Here is a 22,151-nt window from a genome sequence, read left to right as displayed (position 1 = left end):
TATTTTTGCAAAATTTCACTTATTTGGATGGCTGTATGTGCTTTGGTGTCTGTTATACCGTTTATGTTGCAAAGTCATCTGCTTAGACGGAGTCAAGTTCACATCACTGATTATTATTCGTGCAAAAATATTTTCTCAGCACATTTCAAAGCGGAATTATCATGTGTCCATTAATCCTCACTGTAGTTAAAACATTAAAACGCAGCATTCCACAGGAGAAGTGTTCAAAAGCAGCACATTCACTACAAATATTTTATTTAAATTAATTTAAAAAATGTTGCAACTTGTGGATAATGATTGAAATTTCAGTGCTTCATTAACGAGAGTGGCATATTTAATCTAAATGTGCAGATCAGATGTAAAACAGAGTTTAAATAATTCTCTTTACTTCATTACTTCGCTCACTCCAGTAAAAGAAGGTCTAGGTTTATTTGTTATAAATCCCGATATGTGAGTGGAATATTGCGTACGCACATTTCTATGCTTTTTTTGTGTGTACGCAACATTTATACATCAGGCCCCTGGTCCTGAAGTACATCTAATCTTAGGGTGTTTTCACACTTGAGTCCTCTTTAAAAGAACTGAAAAGGACCAAGTGTGAAAAACCCTAAACACACCCAATTAAATCGACGTGATCATCAGTAGTGCACTTAAGAACATTATAGTGTTTCAACTAACAGATGCATACAAAATCTGCAGTTTTGGGGCTGCTCCAGGACCAGGATTGAGAGAAACTGCTAGAATATTAAAGAGTCTAAGTATTTTTAATTAATAACTTTGCAGTATTACTGTTTTATTATCTTCATTTATTTTTTAATCTCTGACAGACGAGAAGCTCCAGGAGATATTTAATTGCACAGCATGTGGACAACAAGTCAATCATTTTCAGAGGGATTCCATCTTTCAACATCCTGCACTGCATGTTCTTATCTGCAAGGTAGACGCCAGATTCACTTGTTACAGCCAATTATGCGCTTCTATCTCTCATTAACATGCATGCCTTTTTCCTACAGTCATGTTTCAAATATTATATGAGTGACGATATCAGCAAGGATGATGAAGGGATGGATGAACAATGCAGGTTGGTGCATAACATTTATTTTTATTTGTTTATAACATTGTACGATCGCAACATATTAGTAGACAATACCAATATTTGTGTAATTTCACGTTTACCACAGCAAAAGCTTATCCTAAAGAATGCACTGCTAAATGAACAAAAAAAGTTAAATTAAATGAAAACAGTGTTGTGCTACTTTAAGAATTTTTCAATTAAATCAATATTGCTTCAATGAAATTACTCAAGTAAACATTTTGTAATAAAAAATTTAATTTTTAAATTAAACCACAGAGCAATGATACAGGTTAAGTTTTACAGTGTTTTTCAGGTTTCTAAATTAGTATCAAGTTAACAGTCAGAAATTTGACTAAATAAATAAATAAAAGAGTGTTGCTGTTTTTACTGCACTGATTCAAATAGTGTATACTACTGTAGAAGAATTGCTAATGAATTTTTTTTTTTTACATTTTCCTATTAACTTGAAAGTTCTGGTGGTTTTAAAATCATTAGAAAACGCAATTGTATTTTCGCCAAATGAATTTAATGATTGGATGTATTTTCTTTTCAGGTGGTGTGCAGAGGGTGGCAATCTGATTTGCTGTGACTACTGCAGCAATGCCTTCTGCAAGAAATGCATTTTGCGCAACCTTGGACGAAAAGAGCTGTCTGAAATCATGAATGAAGAAAGCAAATGGCACTGCTTTGTGTGCTGCCCAGAGCCGCTGAAAGACTATGTTAAAACCTGTGAAAAAGTTTTGCTCAGTTTGGAATCTCGTTATAAAAAGCCCAGGGGAGAAAGTGACAAGACAAAGCGTGAAGACCGCAAACACAAGCATACCAAACGAGAGAAACCCGCAGTAAACGGACAAGATTATGCTTCAGACGGAGCGGGAACCGTAACCTTTTCCTGTAAGACGTTGAAGGTTCCCAAAGAGCTAGTCAAAAAGACCAAAAAACTAATCGAGACCACGAACGGTTTGAACCGTACTTTTGTGCAATTCCTCCAGCACACGTCAAATGGCCCTGATGCTAAGGCGGTAAGTTATAGACACTTAAAGGCCTTCAAATCAGTTTTGGCGGATCTGAAAAAGGCTCATACAGCTCTTGAGGAGTCCCTTGAAAAAGAATTTGAAGAGAAAGGCCTCAAGTTTCAGAATGGAGAGGAGCAAAGACCACCAGACAGTCAAACTGCAGCTAAAACGGTTGTTAACTCGAACCATGCTGACCCTACAACTGTCAGGGATGAAAGTTTAGATTGCCCTACTAAGGACTATAATCCTGTGGTAGAAGAGGAAAACCAACAGGACAGTAACTCAGCTGAAGTTGAGATGAAGGAGAGCCTTCCACTCTCGCCAGAAGAAGCTCAGGACTGGTCTGAAGAAGGAGAACGGCCTGAGGAGAAAGACCCTGAAGAAAGAGACCGGTCTGAAGAAAGTGAAGCTAAAGATCAGGAAATGGCAGATAATCCTGACTTTGAGGAAAGCTCTGTGCCAGCGGGTGAAGCGTCTCTGGATAAAGACATTGTGTCTATTCCACCGTCTGTCCCAGAGGAACTCTTTGAGATGGTCGAGAGTCTCGCTGTAAAGAAAGAAGATGACGCTGGCAACTCGACCGATTCCAGTGATGGGAAATCGACGTCCAACGCTGAGGTTGTGGAGTCCAATAAGAGCCTTACAAAACTGGGTAAAAAACTCGTCGTCAAACTAACACCCGTTCCTCTTAAAATTACCATAAAGCGAGATAAGAGCAGTGAACGGTCACCTTCAGAAGACATGGATGGGGAGACGTTACCAAAGGAGGGTCAAGATAGCCGACGCTCCCCCAGGATGAAGACCACACCCTTACGCAAGTCACCGGAGGCAAAGAGCAAGCGTAAATCAAGGTCGTCAAAGGCAAAAGAAGAGCGCAGTGAGCCAGTCGAGGAGCCGTGTGATTCGGACTCGGATGAGGTCCCTGAGGTCCTGCAGACGGCGGCTTTGAAGGCCAGCTCTGATGAGAGTGAAACCGAAAACAGCGGGAAGGCTTCTGGAAAACGGACCAAGACGAAGAAAGTGGCTACCCGCTCAACCGCGAAAGGGAAGCCGAAGCGCAAACTCGACATGGGCTCCTCGGATTCGGACCAGAGTGACAAGTCGTCAACGGCAAAAAAAAGAAGATCCAAAAGGAAGAAAGGCAGGGAATCGGACTCCTCAAACCACAACTCGGATCTTGAGAAGCAGATGAAAAGCCTGGCCAAGATGGGTAGTGGGAAAAAAAAATCCAAAGGCGTCAAAAAGGAAGAGGAGGAATGCAGTAAAGAGGGCAAAAAAGCGCCTAAAAGGTCATTCGAGCGGAAACGAAGGTCTCAGAGAGAAAAGGCTAAAACCAAGGAAGAGTCTTCCTCCAGTGACGAAGATGAGGATGAGGAGGAGGAGAAAGAGGAGGAGAAGCAGGCTGATAACTCAGGAGAGGACAGTGATCAGCAGAAGATTAAACCAATACTCGAGTCCGTTATGGCCAGTATTGATGGTTTCCATCAGTCATCAGGTCAGTCAACAAAATGGTTGAGTTAAGCTACATTTTATGGCATAAAGTATTCGCTGCCTATAGTTTATTGATTTTTAAATTCGGAACAAGAAAGTGATAGAACATTAGTGGTACTAAATTAACCACTGTCCCTTTACAGGTCCCTAACAGGTGGACCACATAACAATTGTAAAATGTAAAATATATACATAAAACGGGAATGTCAGTGTTAAAACTATGGCGTGCATAAAAATGGTAGATAACTCTCAGCACACTAAAGGGGCTTTTGCACTGGAGGACTTTTTTGCACTTTCATAGTTTCCATAACTTTTGGCAGAAGTGCCCGCTTTTTGGCATGTTCGCACCGCAGGAACTGGCAAGTTTTTCAGTTATCGGAATGCCTTTTGGGAGACTAAATTACCTCCTACTTCAGGCCAGGGTCAAACCCATCACAATAGGATCTACCAGTGACGCAAGTGTACGTTGATTGGCTGAACGCGTGCCTTACAAAACGCCTGCCCCCTCCACAAACATTGAAAACAGAGATAAATCGCAGCATGTTTCATATGGTAAAGAAGTGACTTATTAAAATAATGTAAATACGGTAAATATGAGGACCTAATTTACATCACAATTTAAAAAAAAATTGACATGGACCCCCAACCTGCAGACTGTTGGCTTACATTATCTGCAATCAGAGTTCAAATGTTTTTGACCTGCTTTCATGTCTTTTTTGGTCTCCTGGGGCCGGTTTCACAAAGCTATTTTAGAGCGGTCTATAGTGTTAGACAAGTCTAAAATGTGCTCATAGACTAGGCTAATGCAAGTTAGACTGTTTCACAAAAATAAAGACTGACTTAATTTAGACCAAAAAAATTTGATACCCCGGCTAACTTGGGTCTAAGACTCTGTGTTATCTTGGCAACCAGCAGTAACAATCAGTTACATTACAAACAGCCAAAAGAAAAGGGAAAATGGCTCACAATTTAAACATTTCTTCTTGTTACTACATTCTCCGCTAAATTTCCCAAGTAAAATGTCCTTGTAACTATTATACTCCTCCAACAAACACATATTTTCCGCTGGGCTAAACTGCACTGAGTGGTTGAACGCGCTTACTCGATCCGCCATGTTTTTTGTTTTGAAAAGTGTCTTATTTTACCCAGAATGCATTGCAGTGTATAGTCCTACTTAAGATAGTCAGAGTCTTAAGTGCTTTGTGCAACGGTCTGATTTAGATGTCTATCTGAAGTCTGACTATCTACTATATCTAAGCCATAGTCAAAGTCTATCTTTGTGAAACCGGCCCCTGATGTTTTAGTTTTCTGAAGCAGTCGGAGCTGCTGCCTTGAGCGTGAGCTGTGGGGCAAAAATAGACGCACTGTCACCCATTTACTATCTACTTCCTGTCACTTCTGACTCCTTGTAGCTCTCCTGTTAATGAGCGTGCCTAACTGAAAACATCACTAGACAGAGACACAAGTCGATATATCGCTAGCTACGGACTGATAGAACATTTGAGAGCAGTTAATATGGACCCGTTTTGGATAGATGTAGTCGCTTACTTAAATTATATAGGGCAGACTAGCTAAAAAAAACTGAATTAACGATTATAACTAACTAAGACACTGAACACTGTAAAAGTTTGAGAAGCACTGAGATACAGTGTCTCAGATCAGACAGTTCATCATCAGCGCTCTATAAAACTACGATTTTGGACTTGTGTTTATTGAGTTTCATGGCTTTTTCTTGTTCTTCAAGGTGATGAAGTTGAATTAAAGGCTGAATCCTCCCAGGTGGTGGATGATGACGATGACCCTGAAAATAGGTATCATTTATACGTGCTGTGAATATATTTTTTAAAAGTTTCTGTCTGTTTAAACTCTAACACTTGGGGTCTTAAAAATATTATCCAGTGAAAGTTATTTAAGTGCCCGTATTATGCTTTTTCGGACATGACATTACATGTAGTGTGCTGTGCTATATAAAGCTGTTTGTAAATGTAAAAGATCTGCAAAGATTCAAAGATCAATATGTTTCATGATCTGAGATATAAAAGTACACATAGATACTGTAAACTTTAATCTTCAGGTGCAGACTGCAGACAAAACGCATATCTCTGGTATTTGCTCTATTTGAGCTTGTTTTTGGTAAAATGTTAATAATATGATGTGATGAGCAAGTTTCTGACAATATAAAGCTACAGTACCAACTTTGACAACTTGGTGTTTTTAAAAAAAATACAGAGTTTTTTAATTCCTGAAAAGTATCAGTTTTGGACATGTAAGGTTCTTCTGCATTTCTAGACCGTAACTGTTGGACTTCCTGTTAATATGCAGAATCCACTCAGTTTTTATCATTCCCTGGGGATCGAACCTATGATCTCTATGTTTGTAGTTACGTTGAGGCACATTTGATTAAGATGATCAAACTAGTTACCTTAAAAACATCCCAGACTGGACATTCAGAAGTTAAATAAGTCGTATTTTTATGGCCTAATGTTTCTATCTCTTCTAAAAGAATTGCCAAGAGGATGCTTCTGGCGCAGATTAAAGCCAACTATTCGTCTGGAGCTGATAGTTCATCGGATGATGAAAACGCAGATAAAGAGGATAGGGATTCACGTAAGAAAGGAAAAGATGGTGCGAAGGAGCAAGAAGAAAGCGGTGAGTTAAGAATTAATTCAGATTTGAATGCAGTTTAAAGCAGATGTGTTCCTGTCATGTATAATGCATTGATGTTCGTGCAGATAAAGAGGAAGAGGACGAAACTTCAGACTCGGGCTCAGATGTTGATGTGAAGAAAGGTGGACGCAGGCACCGCTTGCTGCGTAAGAAGTTGACTCTAAGTGAGGGTGACTCTGATGAAGAGACCCCAGTCAAAAAAAAGAAAGAAACCAAAAAGAGAGGCAGGCGGAAAGGTCAGTGCCGAGTCTAAACATAAGCCGGCACATGTGGTGACTCTGAAGTGTTGTTGAATGGTTTTATTGATGTGCGTTTGTGCAGTGGACAGTGACGACTCGGCAGACTCGGACTTTGAGCAGTCGCTCTCGGGCTCCAGTGATGCGTCAGCGCTCAGTGAGGCTGTGAGTGAAGAGGAGGATGAAAACAAGAGCAATAAACGCAAAACACGGTAAGGATGGCAGCAGTTCTGTAGTTCCACGCCATGGCGTAGCTATCGACACATTGGTTCGCGAGTTTGAGTCCCTGATCCCCTGTACTGTCCCTTATTTAAGAACTAATCATACTAAATCATAAGCAGCATCATCTGGATGTTAAAAAGATAGTTCACTCAAAAATACTAATTTTACTCTTCTATCATCATCTTGCTTTAGCTGGGTAACCAAACAGTTGATGGTAGCCATTGACTTCCATAATATTTATACACTCGTCAAAATTTCTTAATTCTGTGTTCAGTAGAAGAAAGAAATGTTTGAAACAACTTGAGGGTGAGTAAACAATTAAAAGACAATTTTAATTTTTGGCTGAACTATCCCTTTAATGTCAGTCAATTGACCCCAATGCAGCTGAAACAAAGAGCAACTCAGTGTTTCTGAGGGAATCACGAGGGAAACGCTCCCCTTTCGACAACATCTATGTGTTACAGTCAGATAGTGCATAAGCTTTATGACCAAGACGGAGATACAATCACTGAATGCATTTATTATGATGTATAGTTAGGCCTATGCTAAAATAAATACTTGATCATTGTGGATTTGAAATTCTACTGACATATTCCCATCTACATTTGTTGTTTCTCATAGTGGTGCAGTGTTGTTGTGGGAAGCTCTCTATTTCGATGGTCCACTTTAGACATTCTACTAGTGTTGTCAAAAATATTGGGATTTAGAAATGTATCGATACTGAAATATCTGGAAATGGTTTCAATGCCAGAGTTCTCTCTCTTCTCTCTGATGGCGAATTAACACACTTCCTCACACTTACTCGTCTTATTCGCTCCGGTTAAATAGTGCTTGTATTGCGCATAGTTTTACTCATTCCCACTGATCTATAATTTTAAGTGGCGCCCTCATACCAAAGTACCAAATTGATTTCTTTTTTATGGCTTATCGCACTTAAATGGTAAAATACATAAAAGTCAAATGCCCGTCTTCCGGAGTATTCAGGTAAATACAGTCAGTATTGGAACATAATTGTAAATAGTTTAGAGAATAGGCATGTTGTGTAACCATACATTGGATCCGTGCATAACTCTTGCTGTCTGTCATGTTAATCTAAGAACAAAAGACAAAGAAAATCACTCTCTGCTCTTGACTAAATAACTTTAAGTGTTAATCTGTATGTAATTTTTACAATGAAAACTATCCACTATTTTATTTTACATTCGATTACTTTCATTTCTCTAGTATTTCTTGCCTGAATATACTGTTGAAACACCTGAAGCCGTGTTTATTTCATTTGTCTCTTTATTCTGTTGTATAGAATATAATATAAAATAGAATTTAATTCTCAAATTGTTTTAAAATAATATTTTTTTTTTTCTTCTAAATGTAAGCTATTACTTCAAAATTACACAAATTATCAAACAATTATGAGATGATAATAAATATCTGTATGGTTGGTATCATGAATCATATTAGAATGATTTCTGAAGGATTATGGATTATTAATAATCATGGTTTATTATTGCATTTTTTGCGACTAATGAATCTAGTACTGTTCGCTGAGGTAAACAAAACTTACCAAACATGTCCTGGTATCATTTGTAGATCGTCCAAGAAAGCAGGCAAAGACGGTGAGAGAAGTTACCAGAAAGAAAAGAAAAAACGACGGCGCATTAAGGTTCAAGACTCCTCATCCAGTGCCAAGGTGCCGTATATTACACATCTATTTCAGCACGATGAATAAACAAACTGCTGATGTCTTTAAGGGAAGTATGTTTGTTTTTCTGCTCTACAGAGTGGAGAGGAAGGGGATGGAGATGGTGATGAGGAAGGGGATGACAAAGGGACGCCCAAAAATCGCAAGAAGATCCGCAAGATCATTAAAGATGACCTTCTGCGGACAGAGACCCGAGATGCCCTGAAGGAGGAGGAGGAGAGGAGGAAACGCATTGCTGAGAGGGAGCGCTTGAGGGAGAAACTACGAGAGGTACAAATCTAAGAGGCAGATATTTAGGGCTCACAAACGGTTCCTCTGTATTGTAGTTTTCATCTTGTACAGAAAACTCAAAGCTGGGGCTCTTTGGTTTCAGACTATCGTGGTGGAGGAGTCGTCACAGATCGCGTGTCCCATCACCACAAAACTGGTGCTCGATGAGGACGAGGAGACCAAGGAGCCACTAGTGCAGGTTCACAGGAACCTGGTGACCAAACTCAAACCCCATCAGGTGGATGGTGAGTTAATCACGTGTATTTCTTTTAAATGCTTTGGTTATAGTGACTATTCAGCATTTCTAGTATGTCTCTGAAAAGGGTTAGCCGAAAGTAAATCAATGTTTAAAGTCATCATCAAATAAAAATGTACCCTTTTTCTTTCTTATTAAATGTTAAATTTTTAACAAGGAAATAACTTTCTCCATCTCTAAAACTGTTTTTTTGTTGTTACTGAAATCAAGGCTGCAATGGGCCCAAAAAATTATTTACCAAAAAGTTGCAAAATAAATAAAATAAATCTTAACTCAGAAAAGCATCATGTTTCAGAAGTTAAATGTCAACTAGTAATTTCATTTTTGCTTTTTTTTTTTGCTTTTTTTTTTTGGAGTACATTTTTTTCATGCATTGGTTAGTTGTTGAAATATAAAAAACAAAAGAAGGAATCCGTGCACCAAACAAGTTCAGAGTCCGAGATCCATTGAGAAAAAGCTTTAATGAATTTTCAGCATAGTACAAACGTGATAAAAACAAAAAATAGTCTAAAAAAGTTTAAAAAAAGTCTACCAAAAAATGTGAGACTGCCCAAAAGGAAAAAAGAAACAACAAACATTTCAGTCCATCTTGGACTATCTTAAATAACTGCATACATGGTTCAAGGCACTAATTGGAGACACCAGATAATTGACCAAATGAGTAAGAGACAATAAGTGAATAATGCTAATCGCACATGGGTGGAGTAATCCATAGCACATGCTACAGCAACAAACCACAATAGAGGGATGGGAAAGACATCTATTTTCTCAATGGATCTTGGACTTTGTAACTTGTTTGGCGTGCAGAAATCCCCCTTATTCTTAACGTAAGAGCAGACTAAGCCATTTTAACTTACATGTGCCGAGGTCTCCGGGTTCTCATTCGCTTCCGGTTATATTAGCTGTAGAAAAACAGTCCGTTATTTTGCTTGATATTGCAAACTTTTACTTATCACATTATTTTAATTGGTGTTTGTGATCATAAACACTGGTTTGTAGCACTTTTTTTCTTTTACAGCATTTTGTTATTCTTCCCTTTCAAAAATCATAGGCCTTCCGAATCAAAAATGAGTCTCTGCACATTCACAGAAAACGGCTTGCTTCTGCTTAGCTAATTGGTGCAGGACTCTTTCATATTTAATTAGTTTTAGTCCCTCATAGTGGAGGACACATGGAAAAACACAGACACCAGGTGAGGTCTTGTGTTTGTTCTGTTTGCAGGTGTGCAGTTCATGTGGGACTGCTGCTGTGAGTCGGTGAAGAAGGTAGAGAAGTCTTCTGGCTCCGGCTGTATCCTGGCCCACTGCATGGGTCTGGGCAAAACCCTCCAGGTAATTTATTTATTCATTCATACCATCTTGTTATAATACCATGCTATGAACAGCTGTAAATGATATTGCTTTGTGATTCTGCTGTGCCTGGCCTGCATGTGACTCTGCTGTTCTCTCGGCGTCCTGCAGGTGGTGACGTTTCTCCACACTCTTCTTCTGTGTGAGAAGCTGAACTTCTCCACGGCTCTGGTGGTGTGTCCTCTCAACACTGTGCTCAACTGGCTCAATGAGTTTGAGAAGTGGCAAGAAGGCCTGAAGGACGAGGAGAGTTTAGAGGTAGAGATTTGGTGTTGTATCATGTAGATCTTTCCATTACGCTTTGCCGTTATCTGTTAATCACACGGGTCCATTTGAAACTCCACACAGAGTATGTTGAAGTATTGAATGTTACAAATAAATATGAATTAAAATTTAAGTAGCCATTTTGTATGTAATATGTGGACTTTAGAGTGTAAAAAAAAAAAAACCGAGACGAGACACACACGGACGAGTGACGCTTGTATACAATTTCCCATGAAAACCATCCCGTCAGGGCTAAAATATAAATGCTTAAAATAGGCTTACCATAGCGAATCAGAGTGAGACAAAAACACATTTTGGAAGAAGGATTGATTATGTTTTGACTCGTTATTTAAATTTTTTATTTGAACAAAAAAGCTTCATAGTCAGGGTTCCCACGGATCCTTGAAATCCTTGAAAGTTTGTGAATCTGAAAAAAAATTAAAATAAATAATTCAAGGCCTTGGAGAGTTTTTGAAAATAAACATGCATAGATACAGGTCCTTGAAAGTGCTTGAATTTATTTTGTGCAAGAAGTTTTCTGGAAAAAAATCCATATTATTCCCTCCGCTTTTACATGTTACGTTAAGTGTTTCCTGCATGAGGTACTTTGTGTTGTACGTTGCCATGATGTTCACGCACACACAAAACTACTACGATGGTACCTCAATATTTCATGGTTTCATGCAAAAGTTGATATCAGATAATTTTAGAATATAGTATAGGATGTGCCGAATATTCTTCAGTTTTATGCAACACATGAAAACGGTAACACGATGTAACCTTGCTCTCACTTGAAATGTGTCCCCACATTAAGTCCTTGAATTTGAGGCTATTTGACCTGGAAAGTCCTTGAAAGGTCCTTGAATTTGAAGTTAAACAAGGTGTGGGAACCCTACATAGTGTGACTTTAACAATAGCAAGGGTTGATATATTTTCTGCCCCTTGTCCAATGTTAAATCTGAGTCCTTCAATGTTGACGTTTAATCTCACCCTATGTCGGTGTCTTTCCCTCTGTTTCAGGTGACAGAGCTGGCCACAGTGAAGAGACCTCAGGAGAGAGCCTACGCTTTACAGCGCTGGCAGGAAGATGGCGGCGTCATGATCATAGGATACGAGATGTACCGCAACCTCACGCAAGGGCGCAACATCAAGAGCAAGAAGCTGAAGGAAACCTTTCAGAAAACTCTAGTTGATCCAGGTGAAGTTACTGCATTTATGATAAACCTGGAAATATCCGCTGGTAAAAATGTTCAAATAGGGATTTGCAGTCCTGGAAATTACTTTGAAGTAATTAAAACTGACATGCTGCTGTTAAATGTTTAATTTACTGTAAAGTTTTCTTCATGTTTTGATGCACAGGTCCGGATTTTGTCATCTGTGATGAGGGTCACATCCTGAAGAATGAAGCGTCTGCCGTCTCCAAAGCCATGAACTCCATCAGGACTCGTCGGCGGGTGGTGCTGACGGGAACGCCTCTGCAGAACAACCTCATCGAGTGTAAGTCACTCTTTTTGCTTGTGCTTAAGGGTGCGATGGTGAAATGACGGTTCGGTACATACCCTTGATTTGAAGTCACAATTCGGCATGTTTTCAGTACAGCAGGTTTTTTTTTACTTTTTTATTAAACAGTGGTTTACTGAACAAACTATGGTCCTGTCTTTACATAAAAATGTCAATACTGCTGCAACACTCGTCGTACTGCAGTGCTGTTGTAAATGGCGGAAGTGCGTCCACTTTTGGATGCAAAATATTTTAGTAAAATGTGTTTTAGCCCGAATTATTGCACTCCATCTGTTTGGCACGCATGCGTGAACCAGTGATCAATCTGTGAAAGATTTCTAACGTTTACAGATAAGGATTGTAAATGTAATGCACTGAGGAAAACAAGTCTCAAATGCATTAAACGGCACACACATCTTGCATGAGGGCAAGCCACTTTAAACTGTAGGCTGAATTTGATGTATAATGTATGAATTTGAATGTAATGAAGGACAACTCGGATCATTCACTTTTCTCACAGAAGCTCTCTCTGCTGCAAACACATCTGAAAAATAACAAGACACACAGTTTATCAATAGCATATATACACTATCGTTCCATCATTAGAGAGAAACGAGTTTCAGATGACGTTCAACGCACACAGAAGTTACGTACAAGCCGTGGTTAAAACAATGCTGTATTCGTATGGTACACGTGCCGAACCTGAAAGGCCCATACCGAAAATTTGACACTTATTTTCTTTTTAAGTGAACATGTGGTTATCAGCCAATGCCTTTATCTCAAAATGGCCAAATATCAGCTAACATATTGGTAGATCATTAGTCATTAATAGCTAATAGATTGAGCTTCCAAATGGCCCTAAAAGTTCCCAGAAATTCTGTTGCAACTAGCCAATCAGAGTGGACCCGGTGATTTCAGTACCTGAGTGTGATTTATGCCTCATAGTCAGTGGACGGTTCATGGTTGTGCCGTTTAAGGTGAAAAGTATGTCGTTCTGAATTTGGAAATGATTCTTTAAACACTTCAGTTATAACAGAAATCATTTCTGGGAGTGTAAAAGTGTCCCTTTCTGCCCTCAGATCACTGCATGGTGACCTTCATTAAGGAGAACCTGCTGGGATCAGTGAAGGAGTTCAGAAACCGCTTCATCAACCCCATCCAGAACGGCCAGTGTGCCGACTCCACGCTCGTTGACGTCCGTGTCATGAAGAAACGAGCGCACATCCTCTACGAGATGCTGGCGGGATGTGTCCAAGTAAGCCAAATCACCACAGCCAATGAGGGCTTGAGTATTGTCATGTATCTTAAGTATCTTAAGTCATGGTTTTACACGGTACCGGTCTATAAATGAGTGAAATATTCAGTGCTTGTTTAAGATGTGCAGACTTTTAAAAATCTTTTGTTATTTGTGTCCCACAGAGAAGAGATTACACTGCCCTTACAAAATTCCTCCCACCAAAACACGAGTATGTGTTAGAGATCCGGTTAACACCCATTCAGTGCAAGCTTTATCGGTACTATCTGGATCACTTCACAGGTACGACTCTACGTCATTCTGTTTTTTGCATGTTTGCTCTTGGTTGTTAAAAGCAACTCAATTTTCTGTATTTATTATCATAATAAGTCTCTGCATTCGTCAGTGTGAAGATTCATAATCTGTTATCATCATGAAATGATTTTCCCACCTCTGAAATGACGTTTCTGCTGATGTGACAGACATGAAGGAAAAGTGTCTCAGCCCTACATCTGTTTCCCGCTGAATATTCAGTTTCACTCAAAAATGTCACATTACGAAAGTTAAATGTGTTTCGTGTTAAGTTTTAATCAAGTCATTTGTGTGATCCACCTCGTAAAGTCTGTCAGCTTAAACCCTGAAGTCTCCTGAGGTGAAACCAGCTTTTCCCCACCGGCTCTTCTTTTTTCAATGAAGTGGTTTGGTGGTGTTATAGCTCAGGCCGTGATTGTTCTGCATCTGGGAGAGGGAGAAAGGCAGCTGGCACCAGGCCGTGAGGCTATCTGAACAAATTCCCACGTCCTTATCTAATGAAGAGCTTGGGGAGAGTTTCCCAGCCGGAGGCTCATTAGTCCGGCTTTCCTCTGAGCCGCTGCTTTGCTCCTGCGCTGCTGTTGTGACTGTGGGTGCAGACCCCCAGAGACCACCAACCAGACACCGTCTTTCCCTTAATGCTTGGGCTTTTGTCCCGGTGGCCTGCTTTACCCAAACCCTGATCCAATTTCATGCTGCATTTAGGTGAACTCGCATTCAGCGTTTTACACACACTACAGTGTTCGCAACACTACGGTCTGTGACATTTCTTCTATCCCAGATTTGACAGCAATGACTGTACTCTAGCCCTGTGTCTGCCTGGTGTTAGGATGCAAAAATTAGAAAAGAAAAATAAGATTATTAATTGCGTATCATTTGTCTTTTTTTTTTAAAATAACGTAATTCAGCGTAATTAGGGCCCTATAAATTACGTTTTTTCCATTACATTTTTCACGATACACCCCCCCCCCCCCATTTTATTCTCCTGGATTCTGTTTGAATGTTTACATTCAATTTTATTAGTCAAAAAACATATCTAATTAATTGAAATATAAAGCTTATACAATTATTACATCTTTAGGGCTCTATAAAATCTGTTTTTTTTTTCAAATTCCATTCATTTTAATTCAATATTAATAGTCAAAAAGCATGTCTAGGAAATTAAATTCTTTAAACTTATTAAAGATTTTTATTAACATTTTTGCAATAGTAGGACCCTATGAAATTATTTGTATTCCGATACAAAGTTTCAGAAACTCTGTTGTTAACTTCTTGATTTTTAAAAAATTTATTTAATACAAATTTATAATGAAAAATGGTGGTAATCAAATAATAGGCATAAAACATTTACATTTATTCAAATTAAAATTGAACAATTCTGTTTATTTTTTGGGCAAACAATGGGATGCTACAGAAGTCCACTTTGAATATTAAAACATTGAACACATTCTTGTGATTAAAAATGTAATCATTTTTATTATTATTATTATTACTTTTAGAAGTACATTCTACTTTGCAGAGTTAATGAACACCAGTAAACTGAAACTTTGCAAGCTTTTAGGTTAATTAACTCAACCGAACACATCCTATATGAGAATGATCAGATATGTATATGCAGGCAAAATAGTACAACTGCACAAAATGACTCAAATGCTCAGAATGTGTATCTCCTGTTGTGGATGCGCTCTTTCTCTAACAACACACTGAAATATAGACAAAGAATTTTCTCATTATAATGTGATGTATAAGACAGTTTGGTGCTGCATCTCTTGCACTTTACTGTATTTTCATCATCATAGTGATAATGCCTGGCATCACTGTATGCTTTCAAAGCCAATGCTTCACTTTAGTTCTCCGTCATGCTGTCCTTACGGTAACCAGTCAGATCACAAAGTGCTGCTATGACCAATCAGAAAAAAGAAAAATATTTTTTAATTTTCATGAAAGATCATCACTGATTGGTACTCGTGCTCATCCCTTGAACATGGGCTTCAGGCACTGTGCAATGTACAGTATGCTAGTGTTTGTTTTTGAACATAGCAGTCATTTGTTTGGCAAATCCACTTGGTGAATTGCAGAAATGACACTTTTTTTAAAAGATGTTTGTAGCAAAGCCTTTCTTGTGAAGAATTTTTGGGCTTTTTCTAAGTATCAGTGTGAAAACAGGCAGCCTGAGCCTCTCACAGTCCTAAGAGCTTGTTTACCTGCTCAGTTAATCCTCCGGGCTAATCTGAATGCAGGATTTGGGGTGCTCTGGCACGCTGGGATAGAGGCTGCGGGCACTAAACGTCTGAACCCTCTCAACAGGTGTCGGTTCTGCCTTGGAGAGTGGAAGAGGTCGTGCGGGAACCAAACTCTTCCAGGATTTCCAGATGCTCAGCAGAATCTGGACCCATCCGTGGTGCCTCCAGCTGGACTATATCAGTAAAGAAAACAAGGTGAGCGGACTGCAGACTTCTCTGGAAACACAACCTGAGGGAATTTACTTAAGGGAGAACTTTCCCTAATATCATCACTTTCTGTGCACATGCAGGACTCCAGACCCAAAAAATGACTAGGGAGCTGCACGATGTTCTTTAAGCCGCACATTAAATGGTTCAAGTGACCCAATCCCGATTTTTTTCGTCTCCCATATGGCACAGATTGGATATGACCCACGAACGTTTAAGCAAGACAAAAGCACATGGATTCCGATATTCTCAGATCGATTTCAGGCCTCATTCACATGAAATAAATCTGATATAAATCGGATGCATGCATTTGCGTCTGCCATGTAAGTGGACATACACGGATATTCCCGTCAATGCGAGTCTTGCATCATTGAAAAAAACGACGGTGGCGAATAACCATTGACGTCTTTTTAATGCCCAGGCTGCAACGTGCTTTCCGCTTTTCTTTTTTTTCTCCGTCAATGTTTTGCTGAACTTTAAAGATTGTGTGGAAAGCAGAAGTTTGTATTATCATTTCTTCTGTGTCCATTGCAAATCGTGTCATTTTTACTTCCTTTTCAGCCTAAGCTTTTCCGGCTCAGTACATGTATCTAGGGTTGTTTCGCCAAGTGTATTGTGTAAATGCAGATATCGGATATGTAAGCTGGTCATCCAGTCAACATATTGGGCATCAAGACCTGCAGTGTAAATGTGGCCTTAGTTTCCGAAGAATCACTTTTGTACATGCTCAGGTTCACATTATCTATCCCAGGTTTATTGTGCTAAGCCATAGAAAACTAGAAAATCCATTAGTTACAGCATTTAAAGGGATTGTTCACCCAATAACGTCATAAATTACTCACCCTCATTCCATAAGAGTTTGGCTTATCTTCGAAACACAAGTTAAGATATTTACACAATATAAGATTTTTTTTTTAATGAAACCTGGACTGTTTCTGTCCCGCCATTGAAAGTCCAGATAACCAAAACATAGAAGATCCAAAAAGGTCATAAAGGTGTTGAAAAATGAGCGGTTTAATCCAAGTCTTACGAAGAGACGCAATATTGCTTTATATGATGAACAGATTTAATCAGGCTTTTATTTACATAAACAAGGATTAACACGCATACATATAGCACATCAAACATGATGAACACAGAAGCTCAAACTTGCGTGTGTTGCGCGAGAACCAGTGATGTTTGTTCTGGTGCATGACACGCAATAACACCAATGTTTACCATATGTGATTTGCACTATGTATGTGTGCTAATATGTAAATAAAAGACTAAATTACATCTGTTCATCATATAAAATGATCATACCGCTTCACAAGACTTGGATTAAACTGCTCAATTTATTTGGATTCATTTTTGGTTTCCAAGTTTTGGTTACTTGGACTTTCAGTGCAGGGTCGGAAATCTCTCAGGTTTGTACACATTAATATGTGTTTCGAAAAGTTGGAATGACATGTAAATGTTGACACACGTTTTATTTTTTATTAACTACCCCTTTAACTCTTTACTGCTTTTCCCCCCCCTCCATACCAACAGGGATACTTCGACGAGGACAGTATGGAGGAGTTCATAGCCTCGGAGACAGAGGAGTCCTCCATGAGTTTGACCTCTGAAGATGAGAAGCCCAAAAGGTTTGAAATGAGCCCTTACTCTTCCTTAGCAATTGACCCGTTTCCTACCTCTATTATGACTAATCTGGTTTCCTAAACCCCCATACAGGAAGAAGAAACGAGGCAAAGGAAAAGACAAAGGCTCAGACAAGTCTGACAGTGATGACCTGGAAGTGATTAAGGAGTGGAACACCAGCTCTCGCGGAGGAAACCCTGAGGGGCGGAACCGAGCAGAGCCGGTGGAGGAGGGTATGACTGACACCATCACCGACTCAGATAGGAGTTAAGGTCCTTGCACACTGAGTCCGAAAATTTCGAATGCGTTTTTTCATATTCGTCATTCGGTGGCTCTGAATTGTCAAAACACTATTCAAACGGTTTGCTACGGATGCTAACAACGCAGAAAATCGAACTCGATTTTTTTATGATGGACGAAAGTTTTGGAGTAAACGTGACTGACAAAACGTGAGGTCGTATTTATTTTTTAAAGTGTGAAAATTTCGGACGTGCAAGGACCTTTAGGCAGTGTTATTACTAATAGTGGTTGATTGACTTTATCACTGGCTACGTTCACATGCACCCAAATAATCCATTAGTAATCGGATTGACGGCTCAATCGGACTGAAAAGCCTTTGTGTAAACACCTTACTCTATCCGATTGAGCTCGATCTGAATTAAACTTTGATCGGATTGAAAGAGGTGGTTTGTTCCTTTTCTAATCCAATCGAGAGAACATGTAAACACTTGATCAGATTGAAACCGAAACCGAAAGGACTGCGCATGTGCAATGACGTTGAAGTGGCGTAAGGACGTATGATGCGCTGAACAAGCTGTTGTTCCTGTTGAATAAAGTGTCATATAAATAAGCATCCCGTCATCCTAAAATTCTCCTTTCACTCAGCGTCTGTGAAGTGGAGCAGGACAACGGCCCACCAGTCCTTGTTTCAGATTCTCATCCACAGACGACGGGTCATTGTCTCCAAATTATGACCAGAAACGGATATTAAGTCTTCCGTTTAAATTGAATAACCAATATAGGAGAATAGTTATTATGTGCAAACATCGGGAAACTGTATATTTGTGCGCATGTCAAAAAATCTATTCCGATTCGAAGCTTGTGACATATAAACGCACACATCAACCCGATCACTTTGTTTAGTGTTCATGTTAACACTACATTAAGATTCATCAACCGGAATGAATTCAGTTTGATAAGAGTTCACACATGTGCAATTACACAAAATAAATTAACGCAACACTATTTACAATTCACATTTTTAGGCGGAAACAAATTATTCATTAATAAGATGTTGGTCGATTTTTGACCTGACACAAGTTTGGATCTAAGATCCCTGCCGTGCATGTCTTCTACAAATACAGTCATAACAGTGTGTATCTGTGTGTTTTCCTCAGTTCGGGCCTCGTCAAACTCCGGTCCTGGCAGCCCGTCACCGGACTGGTACAAAGAGTTTGTGACCGAGGCAGATTCAGAAGTGCTGGAGCATTCTGGGAAAATGGTGGTGCTTTTTGAGATCCTCCGCATGGCTGAAGACGTGGAAGATAAAGTGTGAGTTATGTTTTGTCATAGTCGCATCAGCTCAGGACTCATTGTCTTCAGTGTCATGTGATCATGTATGTAATGATTGTGTGCTCAGGTTGGTGTTCAGCCAGTCTCTCATTTCTCTGGACCTCATCGAGGATTTTCTGGAGTTGGCAGGCAGAGCCAAAGAGGAAGGGAAAGTTTCGCCGTACAAAGGTTAGACATGCTGGTATTTAGTTAATTATTGCTCTTTCAGCAATGCTCCTCCCTCAGCCTTGAGCACACTGCTTTATAAACTCTTTTGTTTTCATGGTTAGTCTGACATTTATGCCACTCAAAGTCTGCATGCTTCTCATTCTTAATAAACTCTCTTGCAGTTAATGACAGCATATTTTATTTACTATGTTGTGCATCATTTTAAATTCTTACCATGTCATGAACAAGAAATGGTCAATGAGTCAATCCATGTTTCCAAAGAAAACAATTCTCAGGTTTGCGTCTCGGTCTTTCAAAATGTAATGTCGTATGTTGTATGTACAAAATGTAACGACTTTGCCTTTTGACTGATGGCACGTGCTAAGCTGTTATTAAATAGCCATTTAAGCATCATTCCAGTATTTTAGGAATGCTAGTATTTAATAGATTTAAATATTAATATACAGTAATGGATGTTAAAAAAAAACACCTTTGGACTTTGTCTTGCTGGTGGGATTATAATATAACCTTCTAATATTTTTTATATTTTTGTTCCTTATTTATGACTTCATATGGTTTGTACAGTGGCCCATGTGTTTATTAGGAGTTTTCTGTTGTATGTTTATGGCCAATCCTGACGTTTTTATTTGAATTATATGTGCTGTAAATTTAACATTGATTTTAGCAAATAAAAAAGCAAAGTGAGCACTGATCCAGTGAGTGACCAAACTGTGGTTACATGCGAAAACTCATCTTATATTTGCGCACACATCTGACACAGATCTGGGTTAAGTGTCTGCAGAAACACGCAAATATGCGCATGTAAATATAAAGCCTCTGGAATAAGGTCATGGTCCTAATTAAACCCTCGCAGCTGTTTTTACTTTAATTTTGAAAATGATTAGGCCTTTTTTATTTTGCAAAAAAATGTTTGCTTAAGGCTTTGTAATTTGTAATGAAAAGATCACAGAGGCATAATTGGAAACATATTGAAATGTTAGGTATGAACACGAGTGTGGGAGGCCACAATATTAGATGCTGAACACGAGACTTTGCCACCTATGTAGGGTGCATACTTTCCCCAGAGCTCTTCATACTCAGCACACACCCTACCAGGGCCAGGGTTCCCATGGGTCCTTGAAATCCTTGAAAGTTTTTGAATCTAAAAAAATAAAATAAATCAAGGCCCTGGAAAGTTTTTGAGAATAAACATGCATAGATACAGGTCCTTGAAAATGCTTGTATATATTTTGTGCAAGTTTTCTGGAAAAAATTCCATATTATTCCATATTAATCCGCTAATGTCTTATTTCACCAACACTTCGTGGCCTATGCGCACTAGCTTGCTTGATTTACGTTAGTTACGCGCATTTACGTGTTACGTTAAGTGTTTCGCGCAAAACTGTAACAATGTATCTTACAGGGTAACACGATGTAACCTTGCTCTCACTTGAAACGTGTCCCCACATTAAGTCCTTGAATTTGAGGGTATTGGACCTGGAAAGTCCTTGAAATGTCCTTGAATTTTAAGTTAACCAAGGTGTGGGAACCCTGCAGGGTCATGACCGCTGCTGAAAACCTTTGCTAGAAATGGCTTGTTGACTGGCTGTGCTGTTGTTCTTCAAGGTGAGGGCAAGTGGTTCAGAAACATTGACTACTACCGCCTGGATGGTTCCACGAACGCCTTGACCAGGAAGAAATGGGCAGAGGAGTTCAATGACACCAGTAATGTTCGGTAAAAACACTTTTCCCTTTGGAGTAGCAAGCAGTGGAACTGTTCCTCACTTTCCCACTAGTGTCAAGCACTCGTGTTCTTGTTCTCCACAGGGGTCGATTGTTCCTCATCTCAACCAGAGCTGGTTCTCTCGGGATCAACTTGGTAGCTGCAAACAGGGTCATCATTTTTGATGCCTCATGGAACCCATCCTACGACGTTCAGAGTATTTTCAGAGTCTATCGCTTTGGTCAAGTGAAGACTGTGTTTGTCTACAGGTTTTTGGCTCAGGTGAGAAATTTGGGGAATTTATTTGTTGTTCATTTCTATGTAGAAATTCACACGTTTATTTTATAGACAGGGCTTTTGAATAGAGAGTTAGTTGAGAGACTCAACTAGCACCAATTGGATAACACATGTTGCTAAGCTAGTCATACTTTTATATGCACTTGTTTTCTGATTCTGCAACAAGCTCGGCTAATATCGTCATCCAAGAGAGCATACAACATTCTGGGATTGCTTTATCTGCAAAGCATGACGGCATCGATAATGGCTACAAATGTTGCTTAATTGGGCCCATTACTAGGTCCGTGATCAGATCTGTAATGTTTTTTGTTTCTAAAGGGAACCATGGAGGATAAGATCTATGACCGGCAAGTCACCAAACAGTCGCTGTCCTTCAGAGTTGTTGACCAACAGCAGATTGAACGTCACTTTACGATGAACGAACTGACGGAGCTCTACACATTTGAGCCCGACCAGCTGGACGATCCCTCTGGGAAGAAGAGCAAGCGGACCACACCCGTGCTGCCCAAGGTGAAAACCACTTCATTGCACACCTGTGTTTGTCTCTTTCTCCAACAGAAAACATTTTGGTGTTTTGTCTCAATTTGTCAAGTCAGATTTATTTGTATAGAGCTTTTCAGAAGACATTGTTTCAAAGCAGGTTAATAGAAAATCATGATGATAATGTGTATAATATCTTAATATCTTCATGCCTTGTAGTCGCGTTTAGCAGATTATAGCTGGCTGATAATATAGTTTACATTTTGTGACA

The 22,151-nt window shown here is 39.3% G+C and overlaps 1 protein-coding gene across 2 annotated transcripts in view; it reads left to right on the top strand.

Moving 5' to 3' along the window:
• The window catches only part of atrx (ATRX chromatin remodeler), a 48,426-nt gene that overhangs the window by 11,503 nt on the left and 14,772 nt on the right, over window positions 1-22,151 (top strand). For both annotated transcript variants that reach the window (XM_084133839.1, XM_084133840.1), the window contains exons 7-30: window positions 828-937; window positions 1,014-1,081; window positions 1,629-3,586; window positions 5,327-5,393; window positions 6,086-6,231; window positions 6,315-6,485; window positions 6,571-6,697; window positions 8,295-8,394; window positions 8,485-8,676; window positions 8,780-8,921; window positions 10,154-10,263; window positions 10,393-10,539; window positions 11,566-11,743; window positions 11,905-12,042; window positions 13,125-13,300; window positions 13,465-13,582; window positions 15,899-16,029; window positions 17,572-17,666; window positions 17,755-17,894; window positions 19,059-19,212; window positions 19,301-19,401; window positions 21,007-21,115; window positions 21,208-21,385; window positions 21,719-21,910. In XM_084133839.1, coding sequence (XP_083989965.1) covers window positions 828-937; window positions 1,014-1,081; window positions 1,629-3,586; window positions 5,327-5,393; window positions 6,086-6,231; window positions 6,315-6,485; window positions 6,571-6,697; window positions 8,295-8,394; window positions 8,485-8,676; window positions 8,780-8,921; window positions 10,154-10,263; window positions 10,393-10,539; window positions 11,566-11,743; window positions 11,905-12,042; window positions 13,125-13,300; window positions 13,465-13,582; window positions 15,899-16,029; window positions 17,572-17,666; window positions 17,755-17,894; window positions 19,059-19,212; window positions 19,301-19,401; window positions 21,007-21,115; window positions 21,208-21,385; window positions 21,719-21,910 — 5,048 coding nt within the window. The remainder of the gene's footprint in view (window positions 1-827; window positions 938-1,013; window positions 1,082-1,628; window positions 3,587-5,326; window positions 5,394-6,085; window positions 6,232-6,314; window positions 6,486-6,570; window positions 6,698-8,294; window positions 8,395-8,484; window positions 8,677-8,779; window positions 8,922-10,153; window positions 10,264-10,392; window positions 10,540-11,565; window positions 11,744-11,904; window positions 12,043-13,124; window positions 13,301-13,464; window positions 13,583-15,898; window positions 16,030-17,571; window positions 17,667-17,754; window positions 17,895-19,058; window positions 19,213-19,300; window positions 19,402-21,006; window positions 21,116-21,207; window positions 21,386-21,718; window positions 21,911-22,151) is intronic.

This window comes from Abramis brama (genome assembly GCF_963993115.1).
Source record: "Abramis brama genome assembly, chromosome: 13".
NCBI lineage: Eukaryota > Metazoa > Chordata > Actinopteri > Cypriniformes > Leuciscidae > Abramis > Abramis brama.
The sequence above is the reverse complement of the archived record's forward strand: the minus strand, read 5'-3'. Positions and strand labels throughout refer to the sequence as shown.